The 17241-nt window shown below is 34.0% G+C and overlaps 2 protein-coding genes across 2 annotated transcripts in view; one reads left to right on the forward strand and one right to left on the reverse strand.

Moving 5' to 3' along the window:
- The window catches only part of LOC133193419 (uncharacterized), a 144129-nt gene that overhangs the window by 119929 nt on the left and 6959 nt on the right, over nucleotides 1–17241 (forward strand). The gene's annotated exons all lie outside the window — the stretch shown is intronic.
- On the reverse strand, nucleotides 10–10872 carry LOC133193409 (T-complex protein 1 subunit alpha-like). Its single transcript, XM_061329334.1, has 12 exons — nucleotides 10770–10872; nucleotides 10199–10284; nucleotides 9922–10050; nucleotides 9275–9372; nucleotides 6752–6862; nucleotides 6456–6637; nucleotides 2501–2627; nucleotides 2201–2376; nucleotides 1556–1679; nucleotides 1263–1455; nucleotides 591–754; nucleotides 10–299 (listed from the first exon to the last, which is right to left on the reverse strand). Exons 1-12 carry the CDS (start codon nucleotides 10840–10842, stop codon nucleotides 92–94), a joined length of 1671 nt encoding a protein of 556 aa, XP_061185318.1. The 5' UTR covers nucleotides 10843–10872; the 3' UTR covers nucleotides 10–91.

Raw genomic sequence — 17241 nt, forward strand, 5'->3', positions numbered from 1 at the left:
AAACAAGAGAAGGATAAATTACATTTATTCAAATACATACATATTCATGGTTTCTTGTTCATCAAAAATCAGTCAATTTTTGTTCATGAATCTACAATTCTCCAGCATTTAGGGCATCTTGGTAAGTTTTACCTCTGCCCTGACTCTGATCCACAAGTTTAATCATATCATCTATTCTAAGAATTGTGATTGCAGCCTCTGTGGCAAACTTAAGGGACTTGATTTTGGACATTGCTGGTTCTAATACCCCGGCCTTCTTGTTGTCTCTCACTGTGCCTTGATACAGGTCCAATCCAACCCTATGTAAAGCATACAATAAAGAAGATTAGAATAAATATCATGTACTGTTGATCATAAAATTTCTTAACACCCTATTTTCGCATGAAAGTTATTTGCAATTACTAAAGGGGAAAATTTTTTTCTGAATTTTGGTTACTACTTTACCTAACCCCTTTTAAATAAATTTTCATGAGCAAATGATCTTGCCCATCTTCCTATGAAGAATGGCAGACAGAAAAAGGCAACACTATATGCCCAGGCCATTTCAATGCAGGGATAAAAAGCTATACTTTTTATCAATAAAACCTTACCATCTGAGGTCCCGGTGTTCCTGTTTGGTCTGGGACATGTTATGGTAGGCCCTTAACTTGGCGACTAAGTCAGTGGAGTCTTGAGCTGCATTAATACCTAGTTGTTTAGGGATTACTAACAAAGATCGTGCAAACTCTGCTATGGCTAGCTGTTCCCTAGAACCCTGTGCAGGAAAAACATTTTTCAGATGATATTTTCATGCAAGTCTAATTTGGAAACTAAATGCTGGATAAATTCATTTTTATTTAATTATTTTCGAAACATTCTTGGTTTAGACAGAGCTGCCAACATGAGAAAATTAAAATTCGTAATGAGGGGTCCAGAGATCGCCAAGGCTGGCCGTTGGCGATTTTTCTCCCATTCTGTTTACATTAAAATGATTTTAAATCACACATTAGCATAAAAACAGGCAAAAACAATACAGGCAAGCGCTGTAAGGACTATAACTCTTTATTATGATGGTTGAAATCTACGGAAATGCTGATATTTCCACTTTATGATGGAGAAAAACAAAATTTGGAAGAATAAATGGAGAAATTGTAATTAGAGGCTCAAATCGTAAGCCTTACGCCAAAATTTTAAGAGTTGGCAGCTCTGTTACATACAATTTTGGCTTAATTTCTAATCAATCATAAAAATAACACATGAAAATGATGCCCAAGCTAACTTACCAATGATGTAGCAAAATTTTCTAGATATATAGACAATGCTGCTTCCACTGCCCCACCCCCTGGGACAACAGATTTAGACTCCAGGACTCGTTTAACAACACATAAAGCATCATGAACAGAGCGCTCCATCTCATCACACATGAAGTCATTAGCTCCTCTCAATATGATAGATGCTGCAGTCCTAGCCTTAGGACTGAAAAGAAATTCTCATCATGCTTAATTCAACAATATCTAAGCGAGAGTACAATGTAAAGAATTTTTTTTTTTTTAAATCAGAAGTTTTCAGAACATACCCCTTTACGAGAAGAAGTTCATCATCACAAATACGTTCTTGCACAACTTCTGCTGCATTTCCCAACATGGAGGCATCAAAAGATTCCTCTCCCTCCAAGTTAGCCAAGGTCATCACAAACTGACCTGTCAAAAAATATATTCAAAACTGGAGAAATTTTTTCACAAGATTTACTGGTACGTTTACCTTGCTTTGGCAAAACTTTGAGTGGAATTCCGTCAAAAAAAATTAGAACCATTATTTACTTATGGTACATACTACAGGAAGGGAAAAATGAGTGCAAATGTGTACTTCTATGATTTAAATATATCAACCAGGAGCTTCAAATGCATCATCCTTTTAAACTCCTAATTTCTATTCATGTATTTGGACTCCTAATACCTGTATCTATTCTTGTATAAATGTAAAATTCCAGAGCCTCTCTCTAAATTTCCTACCATCCAAAACTAAAACTAAATTGAATTGACCATACACTAATCCTTTCAAAGCTTAAATATTTTATTTTTGGTCTCATCCAGTGAAAATGGAAAAAGAGACTCCTAAACTACCCCATGCTCTGTTCACAATTATTTCTTTATTATCTTATGAAAGAAGTAAGATCTTTTTTTAATCCCTGTATAACATCATAACTAGACATGTGACCCACCTCCAGTAGCTTTGGCAATCCTTTTGAGATCTGCTTTTTTACATCGCCTGACAGCCATTGCTCCTGCTTCAACAAAATACTTTAAACACAAGTCATCAATTCCTCCAGTGGTCAGAATAACATTGGCTCCAGCTGCCAAAATCTTTTGTATTCTTTCCTTAGTGATATCATACTCCCTAAAAATAAATAACAGATGTCAAGGAAATCTTATTGTTGATTACATATTAAACCAAAAAAAAAGTCCTAAAATTAATATTGGAGATTTTATTTTTTATAATAAATTTTCTGTACACCACTCACCTTTGTCGCACTCCATCTAACTGATCTGGATTTTCTATCAGGACTTGAACACCCATCTTCATTTTTGCCTTTTGTAAACTGAAGTCTAAGCAGGCTATTTTGGCTCCAACTACTTTCTTTACCATTGCTGAAAGTAAAAATAAATATCTTTGAAAATTAACCATTTGTTCAGAGTTCATTTGATAAACTTGAAATCCATGAAAAATTTTAAATAATCCAAATACAAATGTATTACTGAATGTGTTATGCAATACATGTACAACAAAATCAACAGTGGACATCAGATAACAAGAGGCCCAAGGGCCTTAACGGTCACCTGAGTATGATACAGTAATTTAAAGGATGCATAGAGTATAAAATGAACTGAAAGGTGAAGCTTTTTGCCCAAAAGCAAGAAAATAGGGTGATCATGATTAACAAAATAATTGGTCTTAATATTCATTAACGGTTCATAAATTAGGTTCTGATCTGTTCCCAATTTATCACTATCACCATACAGTATATTAACAAATTATCAATGCTTCTGTACTATTTTAATCCCTTGTTGAAATATCTTACATTGGCCTCTCTTGGACTTTGATGAACATTTAATAAGACAACTTATTTTTGTCTCATTTTTATTTATCTACTACTTACAAGTCTATCTGATCATTAAAACAATGAAAGTACTTTTTGTATTATAAAATAAAAGTTTTTGCATAGTTTTCTTATTCTATTTACCTTTCCAGTACATTATTTACAGTGATAAATTATCAAAAGTAAATGGCAAAGGGGAATAACTCCTCTCAGTAGAATACAAACTAATGGAGCCCTGGCCAGGAACAGAACACTTGACCAAATGGTCCAGATGTTCAAAAATCTGGTAAAAATTCCCTTCCTTATAAAAACTTTTACTCTATTTGCCTCAGATATGCCCAGGTGCGGAGAAGATTTTTTAAGAAATAATGCATTTTTACTACAGATTCACTATATTATCAAAAGAGTCCCCCCCCCCCCCCCCCCCCCCGAAACACCAGAGCTTCTGACCCTGGGACCCTAAGTTTGCTCATTATAACTAATCACTTTGTTTATCTGCTTAACACTATGCGGGTATGTTAAGGCTACACCCAGAGATATTCTACTTGCCTTTACAATATGACGTCATAGTAAGCTGTATGACATGAACTTTAGAAATAATGATTTCTTAATATCTATATTTAAAGTTTAATTTCAGATCCAAGAAATGAATGGAATCATTCAAAATATAATATAAACTAAATCTTGTCGTTTTTGGGTGATACAAATATCTAAGTATTTAGCATAGGGGTTAAATACCAAACCCATGACGTCATAACTATTGATCAAATATTTGCCGAGTGAAATTAAACGTGACGAGAATTCGTGTAAACAAATATATAAAATGGGAGTTTTAGAGCATATACCGTGAATGTTATGTGTGATACATAAGGAATTAAAGATTAAGAATCAGGTACGCTGATATATTCTTATCATGTTTTCTTATAATAAACACAGACAGTGCTTTGAAATCACGATCAGCCTTTCCTCTGTCGTTCTATAACAACAGAGATGCAAAAGTTCAACACTACGCCGCATACTTTGAAACATAATTTTTGTTTGTTTCGAAAGCTTGTATTCTATAGTATTTGGAAATGCTGCTAGAATCATGTTTAACATGAATTGATAACAATTCCTTGATCGTATTTATAAAATGTAAAAAATATGGTAAGGTTTCATGCGAAACTTTGGAATATATTTTTCTGTGTCGGGAGAGTAGGATTCTAGCAGCACTTTTCATGATCCAGTAATGTTTTTACATAATTATTTTCACTAAAAGAAAAGAATTATCTCCGGGGTAGTGTTGAACTTTTTACTTTTTCTTCAAGGTAGTTTTTCTATTTATAGACGTCATGTGATGACGTCGTAGTGGAGTGCTTCTTTTAGCCTAAGACTCAATGACGTCTATACAATGGATAATTATAGTAAATGTTTTATCACTGGCTTTTCCAATTTATCAATGTTACATTTTACGAAAAAAGTCCAAATTCGCTGAAATATGATCTGGGTACTGCCTTAACATACCTGCGTAAGGAGCAGACAGGATTATTTAATAGAATTAATGCCTTTTCACTATATTATCAAGAGCCCCACCCTCACACTAGCACATCTGACCCAGGGGTCATGAAATTCACTACTCTGGAAGAAGCACTCTTGCTCATCATAACTATACACTTGGCTTCTTTGCTTTTTTAACCAGAAGTAGAAAAGAATATTTTCAAAGCAATTTTGCTTTTTCACTTTATTATCAATAGAAGCCCCCCCCCCCCCCCCCCTCTCACCAGAACCCTTAAACCTGGGGTCATAAAATTCACAATTTTGGAAGAGGCATCCTTGCGTATCATAACAATGTACTTAGTCTGTTTAAACAATACCCAGGGGCAGAGAAGAAGAATTTCAAAGAAATAATTCACCTTCACTATAGGATCTATATAGCCCCGCCCTAGCACCAGAACTCCTGTCCCCGGGGCCATGAATTTCACAATTTTGGAAGAGGCATCCTTGCTTATCATAACAATGTACTTAGTTTGTTTAAATAATACCCAAGTGCAGAGAAAAAGATTTTTAAAGAATTAAAACATTTTCACTTTATAATCAATAGAGCCCTGCCCTAACACCAGAACCCTTGCCCCTGGGGCCATGAAATTCACAATTTTGGAAGAGGCACTCTTGCTCATCATAACTATGTACTTAGTTAGTTTATTTAATACCCAGGAGCAGAGGAGAAGATTTTCAATGAATTAATGCATTTTCACTATATAATCAATAGAGCCCCACCCTAACACCAGAACCCTTGCCCCTGGGGCCATGAAATTCACAATTTTGAAAGAGGCACTCTTGCTCATCATAACTAAATGTACATGTACTTAGTTACTGAATTTAATACCCAGGAGCAGAGAAGAAGATTTTCAAAGAATTAATGCATTTTCACTATATAATCAATAGAGCCCCGCGGTAACACCAGAACCCCTGACCCAGGGGCCATGAAATTCACAATTTTGGAAGAGGCACTCTTGCTCATGCTAACTTTGTACTTAGTTACTGTATTTAATACCCAGGAGCAGAGGAGAAGATTTTCAATGAATTAATGCATTTTCACTATATAATCAATAGAGCCCCGCCGTAACACCAGAATTCCTGCCCCTGGGGCCATGAATTTCACAATTTTGGAAGACGCACTCTTACTCATCATAACTATATACTTAGTTAGTTTATTTAATACCCAGGAGCAGAGAAGAAAATTTTCAAAGAACTAATGCATTTTCACTATATAATCAATAGAGCCCCGCCCTAACACCAGAATTCCTGCCCTTGGGGCCATGAATTTCACATTTTTGGAAGAGGCACTCTTACTCATCATAACTATATACTTAGTTAGTTTATTTAATACCCAGGAGCAGAGAAGAAGATTTTCAAAGAAATAATGCACTTTCACTATATGATCTATATAGCCCTGCCCTAGCACCAGAACCCCTGACCCTGGGGCCATGAATTTAACAATTTTGGTAGAGGACTCAATGCTTATTACAATGATGCCAACAGTTTGACTGCTTGATGTCCAGGAGTAAAGAAGAAGATTTTTAAAGATTGCATTAATTTTGGTGGTTTTAGCCCCACCCCTCAAGCCCCAGGGGGGCACTGACCATGAAATTCACAATTTTTGTTCCTCTTCACCCATAGATGCTATATGCCAAATTTGTTTGAAATTGGTTGAGAGGTTTCAGAGAAGAAGCTAAAAATGTTCAAATGTTAACGCACATCGCACGATGCACACCGACGGACAAAAACGGATAGCAATAGGTCACCTGAGTGACTCAGGTGACCTAATAAAAAATAACAGACATGTCTATCAGATATTAAAAAATAACAATCATGTCTATCAACACATTCATGACCTTACCTTGAGAAGCCACTGTGCAGTTGAGAGCATACCCTTGAACCATTATGCTCTCTTTAGAACTCTTTCCATGAGCCTTTAGAACATTGACAGCTTTGATTGGATATTTATAACCCCCTTTACCATCTGGAGTTTTGATTGCATTGGCTGCATCCACAACCATATTAGAAAAGAATTCAGATTCACTGGATGAAGCTAAGGAAAATTTCCATCAACAAGATTTAAAACAGTTCATGGATTACTTGTTTTTAAAAAGCAAAGAAATCTTATGCACAATGTCTGTATGTAAGAAAGGATACGCTCCTATAATTTTACTGGACATGCTGGTTTTGGCCGCATTAATGATGCAATCTCTTCCTAATTCTTCAACATTAATGGTCATGTGTTCCTGGATGTATTTACAAGCTTCTCTGAAAAAAAATTGTAGGAAATACAATTTTTGTGTGAACTTTGGTGACTCAAACTTTGACATCTTTTATACTGTGGATAAGTCACAGTGAATTGTAAGTTCCAACCACTTTTTCTTTTTGTATATTAATCTTAATATCTCAAATCCTCATATATCTCAAAGTTTATTTCAGTCCTACTAAGTTAAAGATAATGAGATTTGACTATCTTTGCGATGCGAAGCCCCACTTATTTTTTAATCTTAGAGCTTTTTTAAAGCAATATGAGCTGCATTTTTGAGAATTTTATTTTGCTGTTAAAATGTGTTATTATGATAAATTTGTAAGGGATTTAAACCTTTTTGATCAATTAGACAGAAATAAAGTATCAAATTGTTTCAGAATCAATGATTCTGTACAATCAAATATATAGTATTATATAAGAAATCAATATATTGTACAGGACGACAATAATGTAATTTTGCTTCAATCAAAGCTTATAATTACTTCTTCCGCCGCAAATATGAACGACAGAATTTTAAAAACTTTCTTTTTTTCTGTCATTGAAATAGTTTAAAATTACAATTTTGCAACAAAAATTCCTGACAGCAAAGTTGCAGCTCATATTGCTTTAAAATAGTAAATACACACTGATCTGTTTTATTTTGGATTCTAGGGCATGTATTGTATCAAGGAAAATTCACAGCTCTTGAAAATAGATAACAAGTGCCCTGACACATATTCCTGAAAATTTCTTTTTCCCATGCGTATAACTGTCACAAGCAAAAAGCTGGTGCAGCAAATAAATGGGAAAAAAGGTACAAAATTCATTATCCTGCTCTGGACATTTACACCAACTGTTGGGATCCCTTGATGTTGCTCACAAACAATGAAATGATAAAAGCACTCCGTAGAATTTACCAGACTTTTCCTATGCCAACATATTCTCTGTAATTGACCCCAATTGATGCAGGGTCCTTTTCCCTCTCAATTAGGAATTTTAATTTGAATAACTGGCAAAATTAGAAAATAATGAATACTAATTTGTTTCACTGTAAAACAAAGACATATTGTAGACATATCCTCCATATCTATAATATAAACCATTATTATCTTAAAATACAAGACATTTGTTAAAATGCAGCGAAAAATTTATTCTGCTTCTTTATATTTAGAAATACATGTATTTAGTTTAGTTTAAGAGAAGTGATTTCCAATAGGGAAGGGTTTTTTTAAAATCAGATCTGAATGCAATGAATATAAGCTCCATGTGAAATATATATTACATCACTGAGAGTTCTATGTGACATTAACATACACATATCACTGCCTTATTACTTTAAGTCCAACTTATCAATGAATTTGTACTGATTACAAAGAACATTAAACTATTACATCATTTTGAAAATTATTTGAAATGTTTGTTCTGTTACATTTAGGTCTTTTACGACATGTATCAGTGAAAAATTCACAGCACTTGCTAACAGATAACAAGTGCCCTGGCACATATTCCTGACTATTTCTTTTTCCCATGCGTATAACTGTCAACAACATAATGCTGGTGCAGCAAATAAATGGGAACACACTTTCATATAGTTCATTAATTTATTAATTTAAGTGAACTGACATCAATGTACCGAGATGAATACCTGAGAGTATTCACACGAGTTTTCTGGCATGACCAATTCCTTATCAAATTTCTGTTAATATTCTCTTTCCCATGCTTAAAACTGTTACATCTAATACTCAGAGCAAATGAACGGGAGATGAATTTAAAATGCCAAAGGAATCATCTACTAAACTGTATATACCCGCCTAAAAGTCCATTTTTGGGGAGTTAAATTGGTCCAAAACTTTATGTCAGACTTATGGACAAGTCATAAAAAAGATTGAAAAAAGATAAGAAAAAGTTTAAATATTCGCATCATTTTTAAAAATATTACTTGAAACACAGGTTAACACAATAGAGCATTAATTTGAAATTGTCAACTGATTCTAGCAAAAAAGTTTAACTGACTTATAAGTGGGTCAATGGCAAATCTTTCCAAAATAACCTCAAAAAATGCAACTGACTTACAGGCAGAACGACTTATAGGCAAGTATATATGGTACCTAATTCTGTGTCATCTCTAAAAACATTTTGACAATATATGCACTGTAGTTGTGAGAAACAAAATGAAATGAATCTCAAACATTTTCTATGTTTTTCCTACACTCTGGATTCTATCTAATCCAGCCAATTTTCATGTTTCCAGTGTGGACAAATTATACTGTACCAGATTAAATACTTCACTAAACAATACATATTTCTCCTTCTATGTATATATATATGTTTTTTTTTGGATTTAAGGGAAATAGGTTGTGAGGAAGTCACTCTACAAAAACTTCTCTGGGACAAAAGGGAGAATCCGTTTATTGTGTACCAGGGCTCCTTACTTGCATGCCAGTCTGTATCCACTGATGATAGAGGTGGGGTGGATCCTACATTTCACTAATTCATCAGCATTCTTTAACAGTTCAGCAGCAATGATCACCTAAAAGAGTGTAATAGAAGTTTAAAGTTACAACATGGTGCCTCACATGTAGAAAAAAACATTTAGACAAAGACGTACTAAAAAACTTGTGTTCTACAACAATCAATGATGTGTGCAACTTATATCTATTGAATATTCATTATGTTATTTCCAGTAATTCTACAGCTCAGCTTCCAACTCTAATCAAATTATAAATCGAAAGACAATCATGCCATTTCCAAAAACAGGACTTTTATATTGTTTGAAATATATTGGGCACTATTAAAGAAGTAGAGAAGATAGAGCCACAGGAAATAAACATGATAAAGTGATCTTACAACAGAGGTGGTACCATAGATGGAGTCACAGGAAATAAACATGATAAAGTGATCTTACAACAGAGGTGGTACCATAGATGGAGCCACAGGAAATAAACATGATAAAGTGATCTTACAACAGAGGTGGTACCATAGATGGAGCCACAGGAAATAAACATGATAAAGTGATCTTACAACAGAGGTGGTACCATAGATAGGGCCACAGGAAATAATCAAGATAAAGTGATCTTACAACAGAGGTGGTACCATCTCCCACTTCTTGATCCTGAAGATCAGCCAGTTCGACCAGGACTTTAGCTGCTGGATGTTCCACTTCTAACAGCTTCAGAATTGTTGCTCCATCATTAGTTATGGTGACATCCTAAAAATATTATGAAATGACATAATAAACTCTATATCTTGAGAGTGAATTTTGTTATTAATTTATTCTTAAATATTATGTACCCTCCTGCGACCTCATGCATTTCCATAAATCTCTTATATCTTAACTGAAAACTGAATAAACTTACTCCAATATCATCAACCAACATCTTATCCAGACCAACTGGGCCAAGACTGCTCTTGACTATATTTGCAATGGAACTTGCAGCAAGAACTGAAATAAAATAATTACTGTCATTTATATAAATTTTATGAGAACATTTCTCATTCACACATAAATGATAAAAACATATTTACTTTATGGAACACTTGATGAGCATAATCATAATATGCTGAAGAATACAGCATGATGACCTTTTAGGATGATATCTGACCCCCCCCCCCCCTTTTATGATACGAAATGGTGTCAATATTCATTCATTTTTAATAATGGACTCATAAATTACTGTTCTTTGCCATCAAATATCTTCTATATTTCAAAGAACTAAGAATCGTTTTATATTCAGACAATTTTGTCCACTTTGATTCCTACTAGTTCATACATGTTAAGGAATATTCTGGAGGTAGCCATGCCCATGTGCTTCCCATGTGAACGACACAAACAATAACAAACTACTGTATCGTGAAAATTTAGCATATTCTAACCATCATAAAGATTTTAAGCCAAAATAATGAGATCACAAAATGTATATATCAAACCATTCTGGGTCCTAACGGATTGTCCTGTTGTTCTGTCGCCTCCAACAGTCAGTGTCGGTGCTGTGTCCGCCATGTTGCTTAATTTGAAGAACCTCTATGTCGCTCCTAGACTATTTCGACCCCCTAGGATCTTGGAACTTCAATCGAGAAAGAACTAACAAACAAACAAACAAACAAACAAAAACACAACAAAAAATAAATTATCAAAACAGCACCAGAATTCAGTAGTATCCACCGAGCAACGTCTTACCATAAGAACTTTTAGTACAGCATTAAAACTAGAAATATGTCCATAGGACATGAATGCCCCGCCGAGCCTAGGGTATATTAGTAATGCAACATGAAAAATTGTATTAGTGTATGAAATTTGATGAGAATATCTTGAATGGTTTCTTTAAAATTGAAATAAGTGCATAAGCTTACAAAAATATAAGCTTAAATGATTTCTTTAAAGCTTAGCAAAATGCAAATTTAAGAAAAGTGAGGTCAAAGTCACAGGAAAGTTCAAGGTCAAACATTTTTGATGCAGTTGAATACGTATCAGCATATTAAGTTTGATAAAAATATTTTGAATGGTTTATTTAAAACAGTGGTAAAGATAAACTAAAAGTAAATGAAGTTAAGGTCAAAGGAAAGGTCAAGGTCAAAAAATGGTGATGCAGTTGAAAAGCTTACATCAGTATGTTACTATGTATTAACATATGAAGTTTGATAAAAATATTATGAATGATTTCTTTAAAACTTAATTAAACACAAATTGAGAAAAGTAAGGTCAGGGTGAAATGAAAGGTCAAGGTCAAAAATGTTGATGCAGTTGAATAGCTTACATCAGTATGTTTCAGCATATGAAGTTTGACACTAATTAAAGAAAAGTGAGGTCAAGGTCAAAAGAAAGGTCAAAGTCAAAAAATGTTGATGTAGTTAAATAGCTCTCATCAGTATGTATCAGCAAATGAAGTTTGATAACACTATCCTGAATGGTTTCTTTAAACCTGAGCTAAACAATAATTTAAGAAAAGCGAGGTCAAATGTCAAAGGAAAGGTCCAGGTCAAAAAATGTTGATGCAGTTGAATAGCTCTCATCAATATCTATCAGCATATGAAGTTTGATAAAAATATCTTGGATAGTTTCTTTGAAACTGAGCTTTGAACTGAGCTAAACGCAGAGCGCGACGGAAGGACGGAAGACGGACATGACAAACACTATATGCCCCGGCCATATTCATGACGGGGCATAAAAAAAAAGAAATAAAAGATACAAGATAGGAAAATATTAAGCACTAACGTTACACTACATAGCTCATAATAGGTACATTGCATTTAAATCTTTTTTGTGATATGACCCATGGATAACTGCCAGAACTTCAAATATTTCTGGGAAAGATACCAATTGTGTTTTTAAAAAATTACATTTTTATTAAGGTATTTCCATCCTCACAATTTTATGGGTTCAAAGTAGAAAAACTGCATTTATTTTTACTGAATATAGTTTAAATTAATAAATAATCGCAAAAAAATATATAGGTTGCCATATTTTTTTAAGATGTAAGACATAATTACTAGTAAACAGAAGCATATATGTCAGCATTAAAAAATCGCACATTTTTAGTCAGCAGTGAATGCCTGAAAATGAATACGGAAAATGCCTGAATAATAGATACAGGAGAAGGAGTTGTTGCCCTTAACAACATTTTTTAAAGATTGAATAATTGATTAAATAAAGAAAATATTCATTTTTTAAATTCTTTTACTACTTACTATTTGTTATTACATCCATTGAAAAACATTCTTTTAAAAGATATGTTTCTATGGGATATGAATTTAAATTAATAACAGTTTTTGCAAAAACCTATGACATCACGGGACGGTGGAAATACTTTAAGGTCAAGATCTAGTAAATGAAAGGTGCCTACAGGTTTCTGAAATTTAAGAAATAAATTCCTTTAATGATGATTTATAACTTTAGCTTGGTCAAATAAGGTGTTTCGGGGCATAATTTGTAGATGAACAAGACGAAAAACCATATTTTAAACTTCCATTTTCAATGAAAAATTAAAAAAAAAAAACAGTCATGAATACGGGAGTTTTTTCCATATCAGACAAAGGAAATGTATCCAGATTGCCTACAGTCTCTCAGAAAACGATAATTTGTATGTTCTTGGCCTCCTCTTTAAAATGAAATTAAATTGAATATAGGTATCGGGATTACTTTTCACATGATTTCAAATTGAATTCCACGAAAATACTTTATTTTCTATATAACTCTATTTACGAAAGCCTATTAGGATCAAACTACGGTAAAAAAAAATTTTTAAAGGCGTTATAACGCCTTTTCAAAAGGCGTAATAACGCCTTTTGAAAAGGCGTTATAACGCGGTAAAGGCGTAATAACGCAAATAAAGGCGTAATTACGCCTTTCCAAAAGGGGTTATAACGAGAAAAAGGCGTAATTACGCCTTTTTAAAAGGCGTTATTACGCCTTTCTTAAAGGCGTTAATACGCCTTTCCAAAAAGCGTTATTACGCCTTTCCAAAAGGCGTTATTAAGCCTTTCCAAAAGGCGTTATTACGCCTTTCCAAAAGGCGTTATTACGCCTTTTAAAAAGGCGTTATTACGCCTTTGCAAAAGGCGTTATTACGCCTTTCCAAAAGGCGTTATTACGCCTTTCCAAAAGGCGTTATTACGCCTCTTTTTTTTCAATACATGACTTACTTAGTCCACCATGGGGCTGGTTATAATTAGAATTCCATGAAAAAAGATTTTTAAATGTGTAAAATATTCTCAGTGTTAAACCAACTTAGTCCTTCTCTGATGCCAGACACCTCTACCAAGGTGCATGGATTTCAGAAATTTGGGTGAAGGCTAATTGCTCATTATCCCTATGCAAATAGTTTGCCTGTTCTTTTCAAAGAGGAGAGAAAAACATTTCAAATGTAACATGAATTTTTTAATACATGGCTAGCAAAGCCCAAAGCTGGCTCTGCCTATATCCTGGATTTCAAAAGTAGAGTGTTGACTTCTCTTAATACGCATGCAAACAGCTGTCTGCGAGATGTGCAGGAATATAGAAAATACTATAATTTATAATATAATTTATAATATTAAAACTATAATCTAAATATTGTATAAATAAAGATGGCTTTGGTTCAGTCTTTCATATATTTATTATTTTAAAATAACGCCTTTCCAGTTTTTGATGTAACTCCTTTTCAAACAGGGCGGTAGTACGAATGCGAATTGGGGGGGGGGGGTCCCCCACCCCCCACTTTTTGGGAGAATAGTCTTGCTATAGTTTAAATATAAAAAATCATTTATTGATTGCTTGGTCCCTTAACATTTTGTTGCAGTATGGTTAAACTCGGGCAAGTCATTGCATTTAAAAAAAGTTTTACCGAAAAGTAAGAAAAAGTTTTCCCTCGTGTTTAGGCAGTTTATTATTTTTTTTTTCGGAAGGTGGGGGTTGTTTCTTGTTTTTTTTTTTTGATTGCTTGTCAATATTATGGGAGGCTGACCCCCCCCCCCCCACTTCAAAAGCACGGGCCTGTCAAAGACATAATAATGGGTCTTCAAAAGGCATAATAACACCTTTTGGAAAGGCCTATTAATGCCTTTTAGAAAGGCGTAATAATGTCTTTTTAAAAGGCGTAATAACGCCTTTTGGAAAGGAGTAATAACGCCTTTTCAAAAGCGTAATTACGCCTTTATTTGCGTTATTACGCCTTTTCAAAAGGCGTTATTACGCCTTTTTTCGCGTAAAACGCCTTTTGAAAAGGCGTTATAACGCCTTTTAATTTTTTTTTTACCGTAGGTTTGATCCTAATAGGCTTTCGTATCTATTAGAGCCACAAAGTACGGGAAAAAGAAAGTTAGAATTGATTATGACGTCATAATGGATCTAGTGCGTCCTTACTCTATGTTTTCTGTTGAGAACATGTACATACGCAACATAGTTTTGAACCTTATGTATTTCCTGTATTTAAGACAGTTCCCAAATAATTGAAGGATTTGTGTGCGATTTTATGATGCCTGGTAATGTTGAACGCCTCCTCTGATTATTCAAATTTTGAAGAATTACCAATTAAAACTATATTTTTGTTCATTTCTCTTTAATAAAACACAACATAAAGATTTTTGCCATTTCGTATCTGTTTAAAACTCCTGGTAATGTATATATATATATATATATATATATATATATATATATATATATATATATATATATATATATATATATATATATATATATATATATATATATATATATATATAGTACTTTTTGTATTATACAATAAAAGCTTTTGCATAATTCTCTTATTCTATTTACCTTTCAAGTACATTATTTTCAGTTATAAATTATCAAAAGTAAATGGCAAAGGGGAATAACTCCTCTCAGTTGAATACAAAGTAATAGAGCCCTGGTCAGGAACAGAACACTTGACCAAATGGTCCAGATGTTCAAAAATCTGGTAAAAATTCCCTTCCTTATAAAAACTTTTACTCTGTTTGCCTCAGATATGCCCAGGTGCGGAGAAGATTTTTAAAGAAATAATGCATTTCTACTACAGATTCACTATATTATCAATAGAGCCCCCCCCCCCCCCCACGAAACACCAGAGCTTCCCTTCAACACTAAGGAGCAAACAGGATTATTTATTAGAATTAATGCATTTTCACTATATTATCAAGAGCCCCACCCTCACACCAGCACATCTGACCCAGGAGTCATGAAATTCACTACTCTGGAAGTAGCACTTTTGCTCATCATAACTATACACTTAGCTTCTTTGCTTTTTTAACCAGAAGCAGAAAAGAATATTTTCAAAGAAATTTTGCTTTTTCACTTTATAATCAATAGAAGCCTCCCCCACCCCATCTCACCAGAACCCTTAAACCTGGGGTCATAAAATTCATAAAATGTTGGAATAGGCATCCTTGCATGTCATAACAATGTACTTAGTTTGTTTAAATAATACCCAGGAGTAGAGAAGAAGATTTTCAAAGAATTAATGCATTTTCACTATAAAATCAATAGAGCCCCACCCTAACACCAGAACCCCTCACCGAGGGACCATGAAATTCACAATTTTGGAAGAGGCACTCTTGCTCATCATAACTATGTACTTAGTTAGTTTATTTAATACCCAGGAGCAGAGGAGAAGATTTTCAATGAATTAATGCATTTTCACTATATAATCAATAAAGCCCTGCCCTAACACCAGAACCCCTGCCCCTGGGGCCATGAAATTCACAATTTTGGAAGAGGCACTCTTTCTCATCATAACTATGTACTTAGTTACTGTATTTAATACCCAGGAGCAGAGAAGAAAATTTTCAAAGAATTAATGCATTTTCACTATATAATCAATAGAGCCCCGCCCTAACACCAGAACCCCTGACCCAGGGGCCATGAAATTCACAATTTTGTAAGAGACACTCTTGCTCATCCTAACTATGTACTTAATTAGTTTATTTAATACCCAGGAGCAGAGAAGAAGATTATCAAAGAAACAATGCACTTTCACTATATGATCTATATAGCCCCGCCCTAGCACCAGAACCCCTGACCCTTGGGCCATGAATTTCACAATTTTGGTAGAGGGCTCAATGTTTATTACAATGATGCCAACAGTTTGACTGCTTGATGTCCAGGAGTAAAGAAGAAGATTTTTAAAGATTGCATTAATTTTGGTGGTTTAGCCCCACCCCTCAGGCCCCAGGGGGGCAGGGACCATGAAATTCACAATTTTTGTTCCCCTTTACCCATAGATGCTATATGCCAAATTTGTTTGAAATTGGTTGAGCGGTTTAAGAGAAGAAGCTAAAAATGTTCAAATGTTAACGCACGACGCACGCCGACGGACAAAAACGGACAATAGGTCACCTGAGTGACTCAGGTGACCTAAAAATGGAGTGAAGACCCACCTATATAGAAAAAAATGTGTTATAGTATGAACAAATGATCCTTTTCCCTTTTTGTTGCATGCATGCTATTTCATAGACATGATTTTAACACTTGTGAGATTTATTGAAAATAAGTCTAGAGATTTTACATAAAGTATACCACATGGCGGATTTAGAGGGGTTGCTTACCCCCCTCCCCCTTTCAAAAAAAATCCAAAAATTAGGTAACATGTGTATAACTGTCATGATATGATGATGTCACCCATAGGTGGGGGTTCGGGGGGCCTCCCCCGAGAAATTTTCTTAAAAAATGGTTCCAAATGGTGCATTTTCAAGCATTTTAGATTGGATTAGTTTAGTTTTTTGCCACTCGTTTTTCAAGACTGACATACCCAAATTTATAAAGAATTTGAACAAAAAATTAAAAAAATTTTGGATTTATTTTTAACTTCCATTTAAACATGAAAAATGAGACTTTTCTAAAATAAATAAATAAATAAGTAAGTAAATAAATGTAAAATCTGATAAAATAAGAAATATCGCCATTTGATATATAAAATCCAATTCTTCA

This window comes from Saccostrea echinata, unplaced genomic scaffold (genome assembly GCF_033153115.1).
Source record: "Saccostrea echinata isolate AGI-Se365-2 ecotype Australia unplaced genomic scaffold, CSIRO_AGI_Sech_v1 ptg000027l, whole genome shotgun sequence".
Lineage (NCBI taxonomy): Eukaryota > Metazoa > Mollusca > Bivalvia > Ostreida > Ostreidae > Saccostrea > Saccostrea echinata.